The sequence below is a fragment of the Mandrillus leucophaeus genome, unplaced genomic scaffold (assembly GCF_000951045.1).
Source record: "Mandrillus leucophaeus isolate KB7577 unplaced genomic scaffold, Mleu.le_1.0 Scaffold1054, whole genome shotgun sequence".
NCBI lineage: Eukaryota > Metazoa > Chordata > Mammalia > Primates > Cercopithecidae > Mandrillus > Mandrillus leucophaeus.
Genome location: NW_012098699.1, coordinates 710,675 through 730,797, shown reverse-complemented (window position 1 = coordinate 730,797; position 20,123 = coordinate 710,675). Strand labels below are relative to the sequence as shown.

Genomic DNA, 20,123 nt, shown 5'->3' with positions numbered 1-20,123 from the left:
AGCTCCTACAAGAGAGAAATCTACTTGGAAACAGGCAGGGGAATACTTGTCTCCCAAAACTGAAATATGATGTGGACCTAATAATAAATCCACTATTCTAATTGGATGTCAGGTGCCCCTTATGGAATATGTTCATAGTCTAAGCCATTGGAATCCAGATAAAATAATATCCTAATGTAAACAATATTACTGGAAACCATCCTTCACAGTGGCACAAAAAGTTTACTCTTGTTATTTGTCCCAAATGTAACCCACGAAAGCCCCTCCATGGGGCCCAGGGTCATTTTTCCTTTCTCACTGGACCTCTTGACGTATGGCACCTTGATTTTATCCAGCTGCCATCATCTCAAGGTTACAGGTATGTTTTAGTAATAGTCTGCATGTTTTCCCATTGGGTTGAATCTTTTCCCTGCAGGCAAGCAACAGCCATGGCAGTTGGAAAAATCCTACTAGAAAAAAGTATCCCACTGTGGGGAGTCCCTGGTGAACTTCACAATGACAGGGGAACTCACTTTACTGGCCAGGTTATTCAAAGTATTTGTAAAATTTGGCCCATATTTCAACATTTCCATTGTGCCTACCATCCCCAATCCTCAGGCCTGGTGGAAAGGACCAATGGAATAATTAAAACCCAATCGGCTAAGTTCACAGAAGCATTTTTCCTCCCCTGGTCCAAAGCACTCCTGCTTACACTCTGATCAGCCCCTTTTGGAAAACATCAATTGTCCCCTTAAGAAATTATAGTGGGAAGGCCCATGTGTACGGGAACAAACATAACGAATCCAACTTTTCTCAAGGGAGATAGATTGCAATATTGTGAGGGACTTTTTTTTATCCACCTTAAAAAATGCCAAGATTTGGTAAGGAATTCCTTTCATAGTGTGCTCCCTGAAGATAAGATGCCTGGTCACAATCTGCAACTCAGAAATTTTGTCTATTGGAAAAGACATCTAATAAAGAATTCCTTTCAACCCTGATGGAAGGGCCCATACCAGGTACTATTGACTAATCCATGTGCCACAAAATTAGAGGGTATAGACTTTTGGATTCACATCACTCATTTTAAAAAGGCACAATCTCCTGAGCGGACTGTAACTTCCACCAAAGACCTTCACCTCCAGTTCACTAAACATTGACCTTCAACCCAAAATTAGAAGCAGATGACAGCTATTGTGGACTGCTTAAACCCAAGATACAGGACCAGGCCTGTATACAAAGAAATGTCTATGTTCCTTGTACAATAACCATTACAATGATTGTCCTAGATATACTGGCAACTACTGTCTTATGCAGAACAGGGCACTTGCTTTTGTCTAATTTAACTAACATCTGTTAGTAACTAAAATGAATTTCACAACCTTGCTATTATTAATTATATATCCCTAGGTCTTCTTGCTACTGATGCCCATGAAACAAACCTATTTCTACAATAGGCTCAGGATTATGCAGACAGATTACAGAAGGACACCTGCTGGATATGTGGGCTCATGCCTCTCTCCAGTGGCTCTGGCCTGCCATGGTGAGTATCCCCCTTCCAAGGTCAGGACTAGATACAATACCAAAAATGTATTGCATCACAGAAACAGTCTGGTATTCTTAGTGCTGCCATAACAAAATACAATATATATATATAGTTGGCCCATTAAAAACACTCTTAAGAGCGAGGGACATAGGAAAAGTTTTTCAGTGGAAAAGACCAGCTCATTTGCTCTCACTTTAGCATCTCCCCAACTAAAAGAGAAGGTGGTAACCATGCCTCAAACAATGACTCATTTTCAGAATGGAATAATACAAATTTGGGATGGATTTATATGGCTCACCCATTCTTTGGCCAACTTAACAAAACAGTACGAGAGATATGGGGTGGATACCTGGAGAACATTGAGACCACATTATCATATTATAAGACGCTGACTGGCATGCCAACAATTGGGTGCAGCAACCAGATGTTTATTGGCTAGCTCCAAATGGGACATATTGGCTATGTGGCACTAACTTATGGCCATAGTTACCTCCAAGGTGGTTGGGATGATGTTCCCGAGGTTATGCTTGGGCACAAGGACAAGTAATTCAGACCCTGCCAAAACCAGCAAACCTTTTTCGTTTACACTCTCATTGGATGTGTTCAGTATTCCAATGGCATGATCATTTAGCTTCAATCTTTATACCACAGATAGGTATTGAAGATGTTACAAGGCATAGAGAGGCCTTTATGAATTACACCCAAAAGGCCCTGAATGATAGCTGCATGTGTATCCCCTAGCTAAACAATGAGGTTATGCTTATGAGGAAAGCTGTGCTGCAAAATCATGACTTTAGATACTCATGACAGCACAAGAGGGGACCTGTGTCATCATAAAAACTAAATGTTGTGTGTATATTCCAGATGAATCAAAGAACATAATGCAACATATGACTGATATGAAAACCCAGGTAACCAACATGTCAGATCCAAAACCCTCACTAATCGATTGGTTGAGTGGTTGGCTTGGATCCTGGGGAACACGGTGGTAGAAACTATTGTTTATAATAGGAATAATAGTAATAATTTGTGTTCCATCCGGTTTTTGCTTACAATGTTGTTGTGGTATGTGCTTACATATAAGTCAACATGCAACTAAAAGGCCTAAAGAATTGCTCTAACTGAGGAGGCAGTAATATACTCCGACCCAGCTTCCAGGTTTGCTTTCCTTTTGTTGCTGTAAATCTGGCCTATGTCCCTATGTATTTTCTTTTTTCTCTCTCTCTCTCTTTCTGGTTTCCTCTCATGTTCCCTTCTTCCATTTTTTTTTTTTTTTTTTGGTATCTTCATGGGACAAGACTTCCCAGGAATAAGCCTTCCTAGCAAGGTGAGACATAACCTCCCAGGAACGAGCCTTCCTAGTGACGTGGGACCTGAACTTCTAGGAATAAACCATCCTAGCCATGAGAAACCAGCAAAAAAAAAAAAAAAAAAAAAAAAAAAAAAAAAGCAACCAGAGGCCAGGAACGCATATTTCTTTCAAAATGCAATACTTTGAAAGAGTTTAGAGAAAAAAAGGGGGAAAATGTGAAAAAAAAATTAAATTATGGGACCCCAAACTCATTTAGCCAAAGGGAAAAATCAAGCTGGGAACTGGGTAATGCAAACCTGCCTACCCCTTTTGGTGCCTAAATAAGATGGCTACAAGATAAAAAGCTACATGCTTCACCCATATTTTGCCCACAAGGAATTTCCTAGTGAGCTGTTAAAACTTCACCACAGCAATGCAAATTGATAGCTTATCACTACAGGTGCAGTCATGAATGCCTATCTGATTGTTCCCCTACCCCATCTTGTCTGTGTTATTTTATGTACAATGCAGATTCCCTGCATTTTCCCTCTGCCCCTACTGTTTATGTCATCTTATGTAAACAATGCAGATTCACTGAGCCGAAGGCATGAATGCCTATTTTTTTCCTACTATCCCCTTACATAAAAACTGTGTGCTTCTCAATATCCCTCTCTTTTCCTCCTTTGAATTGGAGCCCTCCAAATCATCTTTGGAGAAAGGAATAGGCCTGTCTCCTGGGCACATCTTTAAATAAATCTCCTAAAATGATTGAGACTTGTCATTTTCCTCAATTGACAGGTTTCTGATGAGTATTAAATGAGATAATATAAGTCATATGTAGGTCATTTCATATATGCCTAAAACATAGTAGAGCTTATTCAGTATTCATCTGCCCTTTCTGTACCTCCCACTACTCTGCCCACTCCGCAACCCCGGTTTCATGCTACTCTTCTAAGTTGGAGACGGTGATAGTTGCAAATGAAAGGAAAAGGATGAAAGTATGTATTAACAGAAACCATGCCTCTCTCCAGGTTAAGCATTAAAACATTTATTGCTCTTTACATTGAACTGTGTGAAGTAATAGGAGATGAAAGAGAAAAGAAATGCTTTCTCATTTAAGAGGGGAAATGGAGCTCTATTAGCTCCATTAGTCAAAAGAGAACCTCAAGTTAAAAGTAACCACAGTCATTCAGAATCAGCCACTGAGATTGGGTAACAGCAAATCATATTGTCTGTCCTCTGGCGTATGATTAGGACAGAAAGCTTCTGGTTGGGCCAGTGACTGTGCAGATTTTGATGACATGAAGAAGACAATAAGTTGGGCATTGTGTGAAAGGGAGGCAGCAGGACCTGGGCTTGTGCCCTTGTCACCTTCTGTAAGAAGCCAGGAGGGTGGAGCTTGATGACATCTCCTATCAACACCCATATGCACATCTCTGTCATCCTTAAATCACTGAGTCTTGGACTTCAGGGTCTCCTTGTGCCGGTCCACAAGGGAACCAACCCACTCCACGGTTTTCTGCTTGGCTTCCTCCCAGCTGTAGAGCGGCTTATACGCCAGATCTTGCTGAGCCTTCTTGTAAGAGAAGGTGAACACGCTATTTGACAATGTCACCGTGTGGCGGTTGAAGGGCGGTTGATAGGAGTAAACTGGGCTGAGTAGGAAGCTCACTACTTCCAGCAGGAAGCCAATCCAGTACATTAGGGCTAAAGGAAGGCTCCATCTGGAATCAAGGCAGAGGCCAAACTCTTTGCTCAGGATGTAATTAAGGTTATCATAGCTTTGGTGAGGCGTGTCATCTGAGATGTAATAGAACTGTCCTTGGACACTTGGGGCCTTCTTGGGGTCCCGCAGGGCCCTCAAGGCCAGAATGTGAGCCCAGGCCACGTTGCCAACATAGACTGGGTTGACAGTGGAGAACTTGCCAACACTTGACAGGATCCCATTGTTGTTCAGGGCCTCATTTATACTGGCAGAAAGGAATGGGCCTCCTTCCCCATAGATATACATGGGTCTTAAGGCACAAGTGTACAAGGTGCCACCGTTTTTCAGAGTCCACCCATTGGCTGCCAGCACAGCCTTCTCAGCAAGCTTTTTGCTGTATGGGTATGGAGCAGGCCATGTGTTCTCCAGAGGCTCTTCTTCATGGCCGTTCTGGATGATTTCCTTGTAGGAGTTGGGCCCGGCTACCTCTAGGGTACTGGTGTAGATGAAGACTGGCACACTGGCTTGGACACAGGCCTCCAACAGGAGCTGGGTACCTGCCCAGGAAGAGCATGATGTCAGTGTCAGGAAATATCCCAAAGAAGCTGCAACCACGTGCACAGATCCATGTGCCCCACTCCCCACCCCCAAGTGCAGTGGTTATAACAGACTCAGGGTGCATTCTTCTGTGGCTCTGACTGAGATTGGGTCATGATACAGCCATAGGAAAAACACAAAAATAAAAAGAAACTGACATTTGGGTTCTAGAAAGCAAGAATTTCTAAACTTTTGGGTTTCATAGACCTATGTTTGTGTGTGGGGTGTGTGTGTGTGTATATATATATATACGCATATATATATATACGCATATATATATATATATACTTTAATTTTGGAAAAGGACCTAGGGTAATCACTTTATATTTTGCCAAGTAAGAATATTGAAAAAGTATGATTTGTCATCAATACAATTAAAGACAGATCATTTAAAGTCTAAAAATCAGGAGACTATACTCTGAGAATATGAACAGTCCCAGTCAGTCCTTAGGCAAGAAAGGACAGTGAAAGAATTTGCATTACACACACAAACTCACAGTTGAATATAGGCAATATACATTCTTAGATATACATAGAATTGATGGTATTTTTCTCATTTTGCAATGGATTAATAAAACTTTGTTACAAAGACCATCTCTGGAGTCATTGAGCAAAGAGTGGGTTGTGGGGAGATGCTGGAAACCCACACTCTTTTTCCTGATTGTGTGTTCCCTGGGAAAGCAGCTCCCAATTCTGGCGATGACTCTGTTTACCTAGTTATGTAAAGTGGGGGTGATAAACCTTCCTTTAAACCCTGCCCTGGCGTTTGCTGTGGAGCCTAGTGGAGAACTGGGGAGAGGAGTGTGCCCTCTTCTGGTAACACCTGCACTGGGGGGACCTGTCAGCATGTCCTGAGCTGTGTGGAAGCAAAGCTCATGGAGGTATCTGGAGTGCCTTCCCTTGAAGAAGGAAGGGATTTCCTAGGCAAATGATCATTTTTTATTTACTTATTTTTGTATCTTAGCCCTTTTTAAAGTCTCTGTGCAATTTGATTTTCTGGAGAGACAGCCTCATGAAATGGCCATCATTGTGAAGCATTTTCTAAGCCTGGGAGTGATAATGGTTTTAAGAAATAGATGCCTCTAACACTCCCCCTGTCATTTCTTATCCCCTGTTTTTGGGAGCTGTGGAAAGTCAACATTAAAACAAAAAACTCTTTACTCTTAGCACACTCCTTGAACTGTAGTGGTACTTAGGGGTATGGCTATGTAGAAACTGGTAAGGGTTTTTTTTTTTTTTGGTAGTGCTGGAGACTCAAAAGCAATTAGTTGCTTTATAAGAATTTGAGTAGACTGAATGTGGAGGGCCAGGCCAGCGGTGGGGTGCTGTGGTTTGAAGAGAACTGGGCTCTGGGAGTCAGAGGGTGAGACTGCATGGCAAGATTCCTTAAAAAAATGTGGATCAAATGAGGGTGCACTTTGGGCACCTGGCTGGAAATGGCTCTGTAATAGTAGGCCCTGTGGTGAGCTGAAGAGATTGTATTCTTGATACTGGGAAACTCTTATTGTTAAGAAAATATTGTGGGAAGGCGTGTGCTGGATAATTCTGTCCTGACAGACCTCTGTGAACCAGCTTCGCTAGTTCTCTCGAGAGGACTTCTTCTTTGAGGTGGGCAGGAGGGCTCTGAATGTTCTCATCAGCCTGTGCACAAGGTTCAAAATGATGACTATGGTGGCACCTGGAAGGTCTGATTCTGGCCCAGGGAGCCAAGGAGTAGCTGGATATCATGAGTTTGAAGTTGGAATTTAGTTGACTTTTGATTGGGGCCACAGTAGAAAGAGCTTCCACAGCCTTTGGAGTCACACAAGAGTGAGTTTAAAGTCTAATGCTCCTACTTACTTACTTAACTGTGGGGCCTTGGAAAAGTTACTTGCTGTCTCTCAGCCCTAGTTTTCTCATCTAAAAAACTGAGGATACCAGCCTTGAACTCCCCAGTCAGTAGTGATCAGCAAAGGCACTTGGCCCAGAGCTCAGCAGGTGTTCAGTGGAGTGACTTCTCTTCCCTTTCTTGTCCTTCTTTCTGAACCTCATTTAACCAACTTGCTTCATCTCCTCCCCAGGCTACCGTACCTTTCACATTGACGTTCATGATGGACTCTCTGTGAGTGACACCAAAGACATCAATGATACAGGCGGTGTGGATGACGACCGAGACGTCCTGGCAGGCTCTCTTCAGGAATGGCTCATCCAGAATGTCTCCTTCCAGTACAGTCAGCTTGGTCTTGTTCTGGAGCTCTGTGTGAACACAGGTCAGGTCATTGGAAAGCTTTCTGGATCTGGTTGGGAAGTTTTCTGATAAAGGTGATGTTACATAGGTGTTCAAGGATGGTTAGAGCGGGGTGTTAGAGTGGAGGGTGTACATTCCATAAAAGGAACAAGCAAACAAAAGCACAGAAATCAGCATGTGTAGCAGTTTATTGGGAAAGAGCAAACATCTGTTTCTACCCCATCTTATTCCAGAAAAGTAATGTGAGAAGTGAACTGTCACACGTCCCTGGAATATAAGCATTGCTAGAGTCATGGGAGACTCACCAAATTTTTTATGGAGAATAGAGTGATTGTGGAGAGTTGGGTATAAGAGGGAAAGTTTGAATTTAATTCTGTAGGTAATGAGGAATCATGTATAGAATTATGATTTTGGGTCTCCAGCACCATGTCAAAGAAAAACCCTTATTTATGTTGGAATCAGTAGAGAAACAGGCTGGGCGCAGTGGCTCATGCCTGTAATTCCAGCTCTTTGTGACTCTGAGGTGGTGAATCACTTGATTTCTGGAGGTGGGGGTCAGGCTGCAAAACATGGCAAAACTCTGTCTTTACTAAAATTACAAAAATTAGCCCGGCATGATGGCACATGCCTATAGTCCCAGGTAATCACAAACCTGAAGCAGGAGGATGGATGGAGTCCGGGAGGCAGAGGTTGCAGTGAATTAAGATCATGCCACTGCACACCAGACTCGGTGGCACAGAAAGACCCTGTCTCAAAATATTAATAATAATAATAATACAAGAGAAACAGACGCAGAGTGGTGGCATAGGAAGTTTACCTTGACTTGAGGATATAAAACGGACTAGTATAGGGTATATGAGAAATCCAGGTGATCAAGAGATTAATCAGAATGTCTGTGCCAAAGTTTAGACGTGGGCTGGAGGCAGGGTTCAGCAGTGGAAGCAGAGGAGGGGAGAGATACACCAGGTTTGAATTTCAGACCTTACCTTGAAGGTCCTGGTACCTACTGGATCTGGGCTGAGAGGAAAAGGAGACAAAATCACCCCTATGGTTTCCTGCTTGGGCAATTGGGAGGAGAGTGGAGCCATTACTCAGGAATTGCAGATGGGCTTAAATGATGAATTTCATTGAGAAATTTTTATCAGTTATCATAAAAAGCAGATAGCAATGCGGAAAATGAGTTAGCCACTGATGAACTAACATCTCAGCTGTCTAGTGTCTAGCCAAGGGCAGCAGATATAACATCCATATCTTCAGGCTCCTCTGAAATCTCCAGGCAGTAACGCTGCCGGTAAAGTTGTCACCTGGAATTAGCCCCAAAATGAACACCATGCTACATGGAGCTCAGATAAATACTCTACTCTCATTTGTGCTTTATAATCTGCATACGGCCCACAGCTTGCTTCTTTCCCTTTACAGCTATCTCGTGAGGTAGCTATTCTGAGTCCTACTTTATTGGTGAGGAAACTTAGGCTCAGAGAGGTTAAGGGACAGATCTAAAGTCAATTTTCTAGTGAAGGCTCAAATCTGCCCATCCCACCTGCCATTTTTAGACCCTGTACCCCAGGTGCAGGAATAGCTGTTTAGAATCAGCTTTTCTGAGAGAGTAAGAATAAGCCAGTTTAACTGAAATTGCCAACAAAGGTCAAAGAACAGTGAGAACAAAATTCGGAATGAAAAATTATAGGCTGGAGAAATTCCTTCCTGGGGTACAGGCAGGACCATTTGCTCTCCTGATGCTTCTGCCTTGTTTTGTCTACTCCCAGCCCCTTCCCACTGTCAGGCAACTCCAAGAAGGCCCTGCAATGGTGGAGTCAGGGAAGAGGCTGCTGGGAAGGAGGTGGATGTGAGCCCGAGACTGGAATTTTCTCTGGTTGTATTTCCACCTCTACCTTTTCTACTCCCTTTCTCTGCTTCTCCTTTACTGCCGACTTTAGACAGACTGGCTCAAAGGAATTACCATCTCAAAGCGGAAGAAGTCCAAAGCTGATAGAAAATGACTCTTCCCCAGTGAGTCCCCAGGGATCTAGAGAGACCAGAAAAGGGAACTTCTTTGATGGAGCCGTAGCTCCCTCCTTCTCCAAGGCACTGTGGACTTGGCAAGTGTTTCATGTAGACTAAATGCAGTTGCTTTTGTGGTGTGTGTTGGGCTGGAGGGAGGCTCAGAGAAGCTGCTAGACAAACTACTGCTTAAGGGCACCGACGCTGCACTAGACTGCCTGGGTTCAAATCCAGTTTCGCCATAATCTAACTGTAGGACCTTGGACAAGTTGGTTAATCTCTCTGTGCCTGTCTCCTCACCTATAAAAAAAGGAGGATAATAATATTACCGATCTCATAGGGTTGTTATGAGGAGTAATGAGTCTGCACATACAAAACGTTTAGCACAGTGCCTGGGCACAGAAAGAACACTGAAAGGATTCTCTGCTTTTATCTTCATACAGACCTCTGCCCATCCATTATATCCCCTGCATTTTCACCATAGGAAAACTGTTCCTCTAGGCTGAGCATTGCTTTTTCCTGGTATCAGATGTTAGATTGCAAATATTGCTGAGATATAAGGAGTACAAACATTTAATATTTGTCATTTGTTAATATTTGTTTTTCAAAGACACTATTAGAACAGAGAGTGGTGGAAATTGGACATTTGAAGAGGTCAGAGAAGAGTGAAAGAAGAATAGAGTGTCAAGGGCAACTTCTGTGTAAACAGGGAAGGACCTTCTAGGCAGCCAGAACCTGCATGAAGACACATAGTTCACCCAGTCCCCTGGATAGACGGTTAGAGTAGGGGTGTTAGAGTGGAGGGTGTACATTCCATAAAAGGAACAAGTAAACAAAAGCACAGAAATCAGAATGTGTAGCAGTTTATTGGGAAAGAGCAAACATCTGGAAAGAGGACAGGGAATTGGTTTGGGGCACACAGAGAGGCAAAGGGAGAGACTGAAAACCTACTTTGCCAAGGATTAGCCCCAGGGTCAAGTGATGAAGCCTCCGGAATGAAGCTCTGGTCTGAGCTCTGCTACACATTAATCAGCTGTTTTTGGCAAGTTACTTTATGTTTCCAGAACTTGATGGGTTCATTGTCCAGTTGGAGGTGACCCCTTTTCTACCTTCCTCACAGGATTATTTGCACAAAGAGTTACTACAGCAAAATCTGCAGTCAATTTCTTTGGGGTATTGAGCAACAGAGACAAATGGTTTTTTAAAAAAAGCTATATATGAGAAATATAAATGAGGCATGCTGGCCTCATACTGCCTCTTACTCTGTCTCTGCTCTGTGTTGTGCACCTGTGCACGCTCTCTTTCTCTCTCTCACTGATGATCTCTCTCACTCTCGCTCTCTCTCTCTTGCTGATGCTCTCTCTCTCTCACACTACCTTTCTCATTCATTCTCTTTCTCATTCTCTGTCTCTGATTTGCTTTCCCCCTCATTTTCTTTCTCTCTTTGACACACACATCCACTTACACACACATCCACTTACACACACATCTGTACCTTCACTTCCTTTTGTTTTGCCTTCACTAAAGATGCTAAAGAAGTTATAAAATGAAACAAAGCCTGGGGCAGTCTAGAGAGGCAGGGACCCACTGGTGAGGTCTCCAGGTAAATGGTGCCCTTTGTGAATGTTGCACAGCAATTGCCAAGACAAAAAGCTTCAGAACATAAGAGTTGTAGACAAGAAAGAGAACTCATGTGTGACTTTCGAGAAGAGAAGAAAAGGGGCCTTGAGGCTGACATGGCTGCCCCTCAAGTTCTGGGTCAGGGCCAGAATCCAGTCTCTGGACACCCTATCCAGTATCTTTCACACTATACCATTTTATACTTTTTCCTTTCTGATGACTTTAGATGTGCGATTGGCTTTCATTAGGCTACAACTTTCCTTCACTTGTTAGACAAGGTCAACCTCCCCACACCCGTGCGGAGTTTAAGATGGAGCCACAGACCCATGACTCAAGGTTACTTACTGGAAAATTCCTCCCTCAGCTCTGGTCTGAAGGCCTTGTCCAACGCCCTGATCTCCTTCAGCTCCTTCTCCTCCACCAAGAGGCGGACGATCCTCTGACCCAGAAACCCTCCTGCTCCTGTCACAAGGCAGCTCCAGCCCGTCATGGCCAATCCAAAGTAGCAGGAATCACTCGCCAGGAAACAGAAGATGCTGGGGAGCAGATCTGATTCTAGTGTGACCCAGAAGAGGACTAAAAACAGAGGTAAAATGGTTATACACTCACACAGATGCCTTATTTTCCTCCACCCCATTTTTTACAAAAATTCCATGACCCCACTACTGCCAGGAGTAGTTGAAAGAAAAGGAAAAAGCTCTAACCGTAAGTTAGATTGTTAAAAACTGGACAGAGGAGTCGGAGTCCTCATTGCCTCATCCCTGGAGGAAGGACCGGAGCTTTATGCTCTGTGGCTTCTGGCTCAGCCCTTGTCACCTTGAACTCCTGCCACATACTCATTGCTCCCTCCTCCTCCAGGATCCCTTTTCTCAGAATAATAGTGACCTTTAGGTTGTATCTCTAATTCTTCTCAGGAACAGGAAGAGAAGTCCAATCTCAAGGCCGCAGTGTGATAAAGAGTCTTGGGTTTAGCCTTAACAGAACACTGGTCAGTTGATACCAGCTGTCTGGGATCCGCAATCTGTGAACTTAAACCAAACTGGGAGATGTCTCCAAGGGCAATGTAATTGTCCTTGTGCAGTAATTCCACCTGGAGGGACATCTATGTTAGCCCATTATCGCCTCTCTCAGAATGTCATTTGAAATGTTGCTGCTGTCTTGCAAAGTTTAGAAATTTACAATGGTGACAGCTCCAATCACTAAGTTTTATGTGAGGTGACTTTCTTTTCCACCCAATATATCCAAACCTCAATTGCAATTTTTCTCTGGAGAGCTCTGAGTTCCTAATGGAAGAACCTCATTGAAGGAAAGGTATCTAGTGATAACGAATTAATTATATGGCATGCCCAGTGACTCTAATCATAGATATTTGCACTTATCTTATATTTTTGGCTGCAAAAACATTCTTAGCAAATTGTTGAACTGAAGATGCTGTGAATGCTTCTGAAACCTATGCCCCAGTCTGCCCAAACACCACTGCCATAAACCCCCCAAGACACCTTTCTCTACTTAACAAAATAGAGATGTAGTTTACATGCATTACAAGACCCAGATCTTAAGTGTTCAGTGTATACACTTAAGTGTTCAGTGTCAATGAACCTTGACAGTTATATATGTCCATGTAAGTACCACCAAAAAGAAGATATAAGCCATTTCCTTCACTCCAGAAAGTTTTTTTCTGCCTGTTCTTAGTCAATTCCCTGCCCTCCCCCCAATTTACCTGGTGGGCAATTACTTTCTGATTTTTATTCCCACAGAGTTCCCATTTTATTCCTATATTTTCCTAATTTTTATTCTAAGATCTCTGTGGTTCTGGATATATATTTAAATATAAAATCATTCTGAACTGAATTTTTGTGCATGGAGCACAGAAAAATTGACCACTGATTGTCTCTACTGTTTGTTCATTTTTCTATTTCATGTTTTCACTATTTTTATTATTGGCTTATATTTATTAACTTTGGGTTTATTTTACTCTTCTTTTTCAGGGTTCTTATGATAAAAGCATAGATAATTGACTTTACTCCTTTGCTCATTTCCACTATAGGCATTTAAAGTTGTAAAATTCTCTCTAAACACTATGTTAGCTGTATCCAACATTTTGATTACTCAGTCACTGATGTTTTGGATTTTTTTCTTGTGATGTCTTCTTTGACCCAAGTGTTACTGAGAAGCATGTTGCATGTTTTCTAAAATTGATTTTCTAGATATCTTATTGTTATGGATTTCTAATTAAATACTATTGTGGCTGGAGCATATACTCTATGATTTTGATTCTTAGATATATACTGATATTTGTTTTATGGTCCAGCATATGGTCTATGTTGGTGAAAATGCCATAAGCACTTGAAAAGAATGCTTTCTGAAGTTGTCGGAAGTAATACTCTACAAACGATTTAGCTTGACACCGCACTCTGTGTCTTGTCTTTCTCCCGTGTTGTAGACATTCACCTTCTACTTGGAACCTGGCTACCAATGCTTCAAACATACTTGCCTAGGTAAGGTTGGCCCTGTGATGCAAGATGTAGCAGCTTGTCCTCTGAAGCTCTCAGAAATAGACACAGGTCCTGGGTCTTGCTGAGACTTGTGGAGTGCTATCTGAAACCATCCAGGTGCATCACACACCTTGCCTGCTGTATCAGAAGCTGAAGTGCACCTTACAGACCCCCATCACCTTCAGGGTGGGAACGAATGTTCCTTCAGCTGTTGAGAGTTCTGGAGGCTCTTAGATTTCAGCCAGTGTCTCTTGGAGTCTCTGAGTAAAAGCAATAACTGTAAGCTTTCTTTAAACCCATAAATATTTTGCTTTCTTTCGGAAAGTGAGCCGTAAGACAAAGAGCAAGGCTGATGGGGGCCACTCTACCAACTTTCTGTTTATAAACAGCTTTACTCTGGTATAATTGACATATTATAACATTCCGCTGTTTTAAGTGTACAGTTCAATTGTTTTCAGGAAAATTTTAGACTTGTGTGACCATTAGCATGATCCTGTTTTGGAACATTTCTATCTTTCCTAAGAAATCCATCATGCTCATCAGTCGCCACCCCTTATTCTCAACCCCCCAGCTCTAGGCAGCCCCTATGACTTCCTGACTCCACAGATTTGATTTTCTGGACACCATATAACTGGAATCATGCAATATGTGGTCTTTTGCATCTGCCTTCTTTCACTTAGCTTAGCATACTCATGTGGGTCCTTTATGTTGTAGCGCATATCAATATTTCATTCCTTTTAGGTGGCAAATTCTATTAAATTGTATGGATGGCTGCCATCAGTTAATTGACTGATAGATATTTATGTGTTTCCCCCTTTTTTTTTTTTTTTGAGACGGAGTGTCGCTTTGTCACCAGGCTGGAGTGCAGTAGCACAATCTCGGCTCACTGCAACCTCTGCCTCCTGGGTTCAAGCGATTCTCCTGCCTCAGCCTGCTGAGTAGCTGGGATTACAGGCATGCACCACCACGCCTGGCTAATTTTTGTATTTTTAGGAGAGACAGGGTCTCACCATGTCCGCCAGGATGGTCTCAGTCTCTTGACCTCATGAACCGCCCGCCTCGGCCTCCCAAAGTGCATTATGGATAAAGCTGCTATAAATATTCACAGTCATGCGTTGTGTAGAAATACATTTTTATTTCTTTGGGGTATTCAGGAGTAAAACTGCTGGGTCATATGGTAAGTGCATCTTTAATGTTTTAAGGAACTGCCAAAATGTTTTCGAATACGGTGGCCTGTCCCATCAACAATGCATGAATATTTTAATTTTCCCACATCGTTGTGCTTTTTACTTCCTCTAATTGTTATTGTCTTTTAAATTATTATTATTATAGCATTCTAGTGGATAAGAAGTGGTATCATATTGTTGTTTTAATTTGCATTTCCCTGCTGTCTGATGATGCTGACCATCTTTTCATGTACTTTATTGGCCATTCCTACACCTTTTTGGTGAAATGATTATTCAAATATCTTGCTCATTTTAAAATTGGGTTATTTATCTTTTTGTTGTTTAGCTGTGAGTACATTTTACATTCTGGATATAAGTCCTTTATCAAATATATGATTTAAATTTTTTTCCTTCAGTCAAAAGTGGCTTATCTTTTCACTTTCTTATTGATATCTTTTAACATGAAAACATTTTTAGTTTTGATCATGTCTCATTTTTCAACTTTTTTCCTTCTACCAGGAAAATTTGGGCTTTTGCCTAATCCAATGTCATGAATATATTAATTTCTGTTTTCTTCAAGAAGTGTATACTTTAGCCCTTACATTTAGGCCTATAATCCATGTTGAGGGAATTTTTGCTTATGTGTGAGTTAATGGCCTAAATTCGTATGACCAATTGATTTTGACAAAAGTAAATTCAATGGGAAAAAAAGACAGTGTTTTATACATGCGATCCTGAGACAACGAAATTGCATGCTCAGAGAAGGTCAGCATGCTGTGTAAAGTGATGCTCATCTGAGTTACCACCTATTGGCATCAGAAGTTGTAAAGAATTTCTCAATATGATAATCATGGGTTAAATAATATTCTGTATTAGGGAAACTCACAAAGATTACTGATTAGCAAAAGAAGAGGCGGCATGATTTCCCCATCCTTTTATCTTATGCTGATGCATAAATTGTTAGGAAATTGCTGGGCCAACAATGTGAGTCTTCATTCAGTGTAGGAACACTAGTCTCCCTTATTATAACTTTTTATGATGTAAGAACAAGGACACAGTTTTATCAAGGGAGGAACACAGGCTGTTGGCGTGAAACAGTCTGGATTTATGTGCCAGCTATTCACAAGATTGTCTGGGAAAATCAACTGCTGAGCACCTAGAGTCCTTGGGACTCATGCAAAGAGTTTCCCTTTTCTTAGGGGAGAAAGCCACCCATTCTACAGGGAGCTATATTAGGCACAGTCCCTCATGCTGGGAAAACGAAAATCCCTCTTCTTGGCCAGCTTATTAAAATTCTGTGTTACTTTAGGATAATTACACCCCTTGTGCTAGTCCTAGAGAGGTCAATTTGTACGTGAGAAGCATAGAATAATTTTTAAAGGCACAGAACTAGATGAAATAAGCTAGGGTAATAATATCCATGGATAAAAGGAAAAGTTTCTGGACTGAATCCTGGAATAGACATATCAACATTTAGAGGTTGAAAAGAGGAGGAGGGGCCAGCAAAAAACACTGAGTAGAAGTGGGTGGCAGGAGGAAAATTAGGAGGGGACGGCATTGTAAAAGTCAACTGGAGAAAGTGTTTCAAGAGGAGCGTGGTCCACTATGATGGATGCTGCTGATGCATCAAATACAATAGGAAGAGAATTGACCACTGGTTTTGGCAACGTGCTAAGCAATTTGGTAAGAGCAATTTCCTCGAATATTTGGGTTGAAAGTTCAACTGGAAAGTACAACACACAATTCAACTGCGCATTGAGGAGCAGAAGGGAAAAGTGAAGAGAGTGACCATTAAAAAAAGTACCTATTCATCAAGAAGTTGTGCCATGATGATCTCAGTAGAAAGGTGCTACGGCCAGTGGAGTTGAGAGTTCATTTTTGTTGTGTTGTCTTAAAACTGGACTACTCCTTTATTGATCCTTAGTACCGTGTACAGAGTAGATGCTCAAACATTGTTGAGTGTTTGACTAAATAAAATGTCTATGTCTCATACATCTTCTTATTACTATGAGAATTTTCACAACATCTGTCATGTAATAGGAACTTAGTAAATGTTTATTTAATAAATGAATGGAAAGATTAGTGAACAATCAAGGACTCTAGAATGTCTTAGTGCTTTTGAAACATAGTGCTTATGAACTAATACATAAAAGGAAATAGAAGAGAACAGTGACCACAAAAATGAAAATACTGGAAAGTTTATCATACTAATGACAGACTGGGACCATTGCCCAGGCCAAAGCTGTTTGCCAAGGAGAAGCAATTTTCTTCCCATTCAGAGGATGGATATGAATACGTTCCTATATATTTGAAGTGTATTGGAAGAGCCAGTTGTCAGAAGTAAGGAGAATGGGCCATTCCCCGCACCATACAGGTAGAGCTGGGGCCAGAGCTTTTGGTTTATATGAGTTCAACTTTGCTGTCTTTCCCAGAAGGCCTTCGAAATGAGGAAGGAGAAGGGTTTAGTAAAATCTCATTTCCATTTGCTACTTACTATGCTGTCTGCCAATTATCTTGGTGGGGGAGGTCACATAGATGGCATTCAACCAGGTGCTCCAGAGGCTGACAATAATGGTATGATAGCCAGCCTCCAAGGTGGCACCATTGATCTCTACCTCCTGGTATTCATACCCTTGATTTGTTCTTTTTGCTTAGTCTTACTTTGGCTATACAGGCTCTTGTTTGATTTCATATGAATTTTAGGATTGTTTTCTCTAGTTCTGTGAACAATAATGGTGGTATCTTAATGAGAATTGCATTGAATTTGTAGATTGCTTTTGGCAGTTTACAATTTTTTCACAATGTTGATTCTACCCATTCATGAGCATGGGATGTGTTTCCATTTGTTTGTATTGTCTATGATTTCTTTCAGCAGTGTTTCATAGTTTTCCTTGTAGAGGTCTTCTGCCTACTTGGCTAGGTATATTCTTAAGTATTTTATTATTATTATTATTATTATTTTGCAGCTATTGTAAAAGGGGTTGAGTTCTTGATTTGATTCTCAGTTTGGTAGCTGTTAATATATAGCCGGGCTACTGATTTGTGTACATTAATTTTGTATCCTGAAATTTTGCTGAATTCAGCAAATGATAAAAGGACAAGGCCTTTTATAATTTTCTTAAATTTATTTGAGATTTGTCAGTTCTAGGAGCTTTCTGGAGGAGTCTTTAGGGTTTTGTAGATATATAATCATATTGTCAGCAAACAGCAACAGTTTGACTTCCTCATTACCAATTTGAATGCCCTTTATTTCTTTCTTTTGTCTGATTGCTCTTTCTAGGACTTCCAGTACTATGTTGAATAGAAGTGGTGAGAGTGGGCATTCTTGTCCCAGCTCTCAGAGGGAATGCTTTCAACTTTTCCCCATTCAGTATTTTGTTGGCTGTGAATCTGTCATAGATGGCTTTTATTACAGTGAGGTATGTTTCTTGTATGCCAATTTTGCTGAGGGTTTTAGTCATAAAGGGATGTTGAAGTTTGTCAAATGCTTTTTTTGCATTTGTTGAAATGATCATGTGATTTTTTTGTTTTTAATTCTGTTTATCTGGTGTATCACATTTATTGACTTGCGTGTATTAAACCATCCCTGCATCCATGGTATGAAATGCACTTGACCGTGGCAGATTATCTTTTTGATATGCTCTTAGATTCAGTTAGCTAATATGTTGTGAAGGATATTTGCTTCTATGTTCATCAGGGATATTGCTCTGTAGTTTTCTCTTTTTTGTCATATTCTTTCCTGGTTTTGCCATTAGCGTGATACTAGCTTCATAGAATCGTTTAGGGAGGATTAGCTCTTTCTCGATCTTGCGGAACAGTGTCAATAGGATTGGTACCAATTCTTCTTTGAATGTCTGGTAGAATTCCATTGTGAATCCGTCTGGTCCTGGACTTTTTGTTGTTGTTGTTGATAATATTTTTTTTACTCTGTCGCCCAGGCTGGAGTGCAGTGGCCTGATCTCAGTTCACTGCAAGTTCTGTCTCCTGGGTTTACGCCATTCTCCTGCCTCAGCCTCCCGAGTAGCCAGGACTACAGGTACCTGCCACCTTGCCCGGCTAATTTTTTGTATTTTTTAGTAGAGACAAGGTTTCACCATGTTAGCCAGGATGGTCTCGATCTCCTGACCTCATGATCCACCTCTCTCGGTTACCTTTTCATTCTCACTGCTTATTATTGGTCTGTTCAGGGTTTCGAATTCTTCCTGATTTAAGCTAGAATGGTTGTATTTTTCCAGGAATTTATCCATCTCCTCTAGCTTTTTTTAGTTTATGCACATGAAAGTGTTCGTAGTAGCCTTGAATAATCTTTTGTATTTCTGTGGTGTTGGTTGTAATATCTCCCATTTTGTTTCTAATTGAAATTATTTGGCTCTCTTCTTTTCCTGGTTAATGTTGCTAATGGTCTATCAATTTTATTTATCTTTTTAAATATTCACCTTTTTGTTTTATTTATCATTTCTATTTTTTGTTTCAATTTCATTTAGTTCTACTCTGATCTTGTTTTTTTTCTTTCTTCTGCTGGGTTTGGGTTTGGTTCGTTCTTGTTTCTCTGGTTCCTTAGGTATGACCTTAGATTAGCTATTTGTGCTCTTTCAGATTTTTGATGTAGGCATTTAAGGCTGTGAACTTTCTTTTTTAGCACTGCCTTTGCTGTATCCCCAGAAGTTTTGATATGTTATGCCACTATTATCATTCAGTTTGAAGAATTTTTTATTTTTATCTTGATTTCATTGTTGCCCCAATGATCACTCAGGAGCAGGTTATTTAATTTCCATGTAGTTGCTTGGTTTTGAAGGTTCCTTTTGAAGTTTATTTCCAATTTTAGTCCACTGTGGTCTAAGAGTGTACTTGATATAATCTGAATTTTCTTAAATTTATTGAGATCTGTTTTGTGGCCTATCATATGGTCTGTCTTGGAGAAAGTTCCATGCACTGATGAATAGAATGTATAGTCTAAAGTTGTTGGGTAGAATGCTCTGTAAATATATGTTAAGTCCATTTGTTCCAGGGTATAGTTAAATCTATTGTTTCTTTGTTGACTTTTGTTCTGATGACCTGTCTAGTTCTGTCAGTGGAGTATTGAAGTCCCCTACTATTATTGTGTTACTGTCTATCTCACTTCTTAGGTCTAGTAGTGATTGTTTTATAAATTTGGGAGCTCCAGTGTTAGGTGCATGTACATTTTAGATTGTGGTGTTTATCTGTTGGACAAGGCCTTTTATCATTATATAATGTCCCTCTTTGTCTTTTTTTAACTGCTGTTGCTTTAAAGTTTGTTTTGTCTGACATACAAATAGCTACTTTTGCTCACTTTTGGTGTTCATTTACATGGAATGTCTTTTTCCACCCCTTTATCCTGAGTTTATGTGAGTCCTTATGTGTTAGGTATTTGAAGGCAGCAGATACTTGGTTGGTGAATTGTTATCCATTCTGCAATTCTGTATCTTTTTTTTTTTTTTTTTTTTTCCATGAATCCATCTATGCCTCTGGCCCTTCCAT

At 40.9% G+C, this 20,123-nt stretch overlaps 1 protein-coding gene across 2 annotated transcripts; it reads right to left on the bottom strand.

Annotated features, from left to right (window-relative positions):
- Positions 1–3,835: 3,835 nt before the first annotated feature.
- HSD3B2 (hydroxy-delta-5-steroid dehydrogenase, 3 beta- and steroid delta-isomerase 2) lies at positions 3,836–11,968 on the bottom strand. Of its 2 annotated transcripts, none has more exons than XM_011982252.1 (4): positions 11,780–11,968; positions 11,309–11,539; positions 7,186–7,350; positions 3,836–5,075 (listed from the first exon to the last, which is right to left on the bottom strand). In XM_011982252.1, exons 2-4 carry the CDS (start codon positions 11,451–11,453, stop codon positions 4,264–4,266), a joined length of 1,122 nt encoding a protein of 373 aa, XP_011837642.1. In that variant the 5' UTR covers positions 11,454–11,539; positions 11,780–11,968; the 3' UTR covers positions 3,836–4,263. The 2 variants fall into 2 exon arrangements, with proteins under 2 accessions (XP_011837642.1, XP_011837635.1); XM_011982245.1 differs by having other exon boundaries at positions 11,668–11,786.
- Between the last annotated feature and the right edge of the window lie 8,155 nt (positions 11,969–20,123).

What these genes read in the sequence shown, in the direction of transcription:
- HSD3B2 (XM_011982252.1), bottom strand. Translation starts at nt 11,453, where the DNA reads ATGACGGGCTGGAGCTGCCTTGTGACAGGAGCAGGAGGGTTTCTGGGT. An exon ending in GCTGAGGGAGGAATTTTCCA is followed by an intron (nt 7,351 to 11,308) that starts GTAAGTAACCTT and finishes GTGTTCACACAG; the next exon opens with AGCTCCAGAACAAGACCAAG. An exon ending in CATGAACGTCAATGTGAAAG is followed by an intron (nt 5,076 to 7,185) that starts GTACGGTAGCCT and finishes CTTCCTGGGCAG; the next exon opens with GTACCCAGCTCCTGTTGGAG.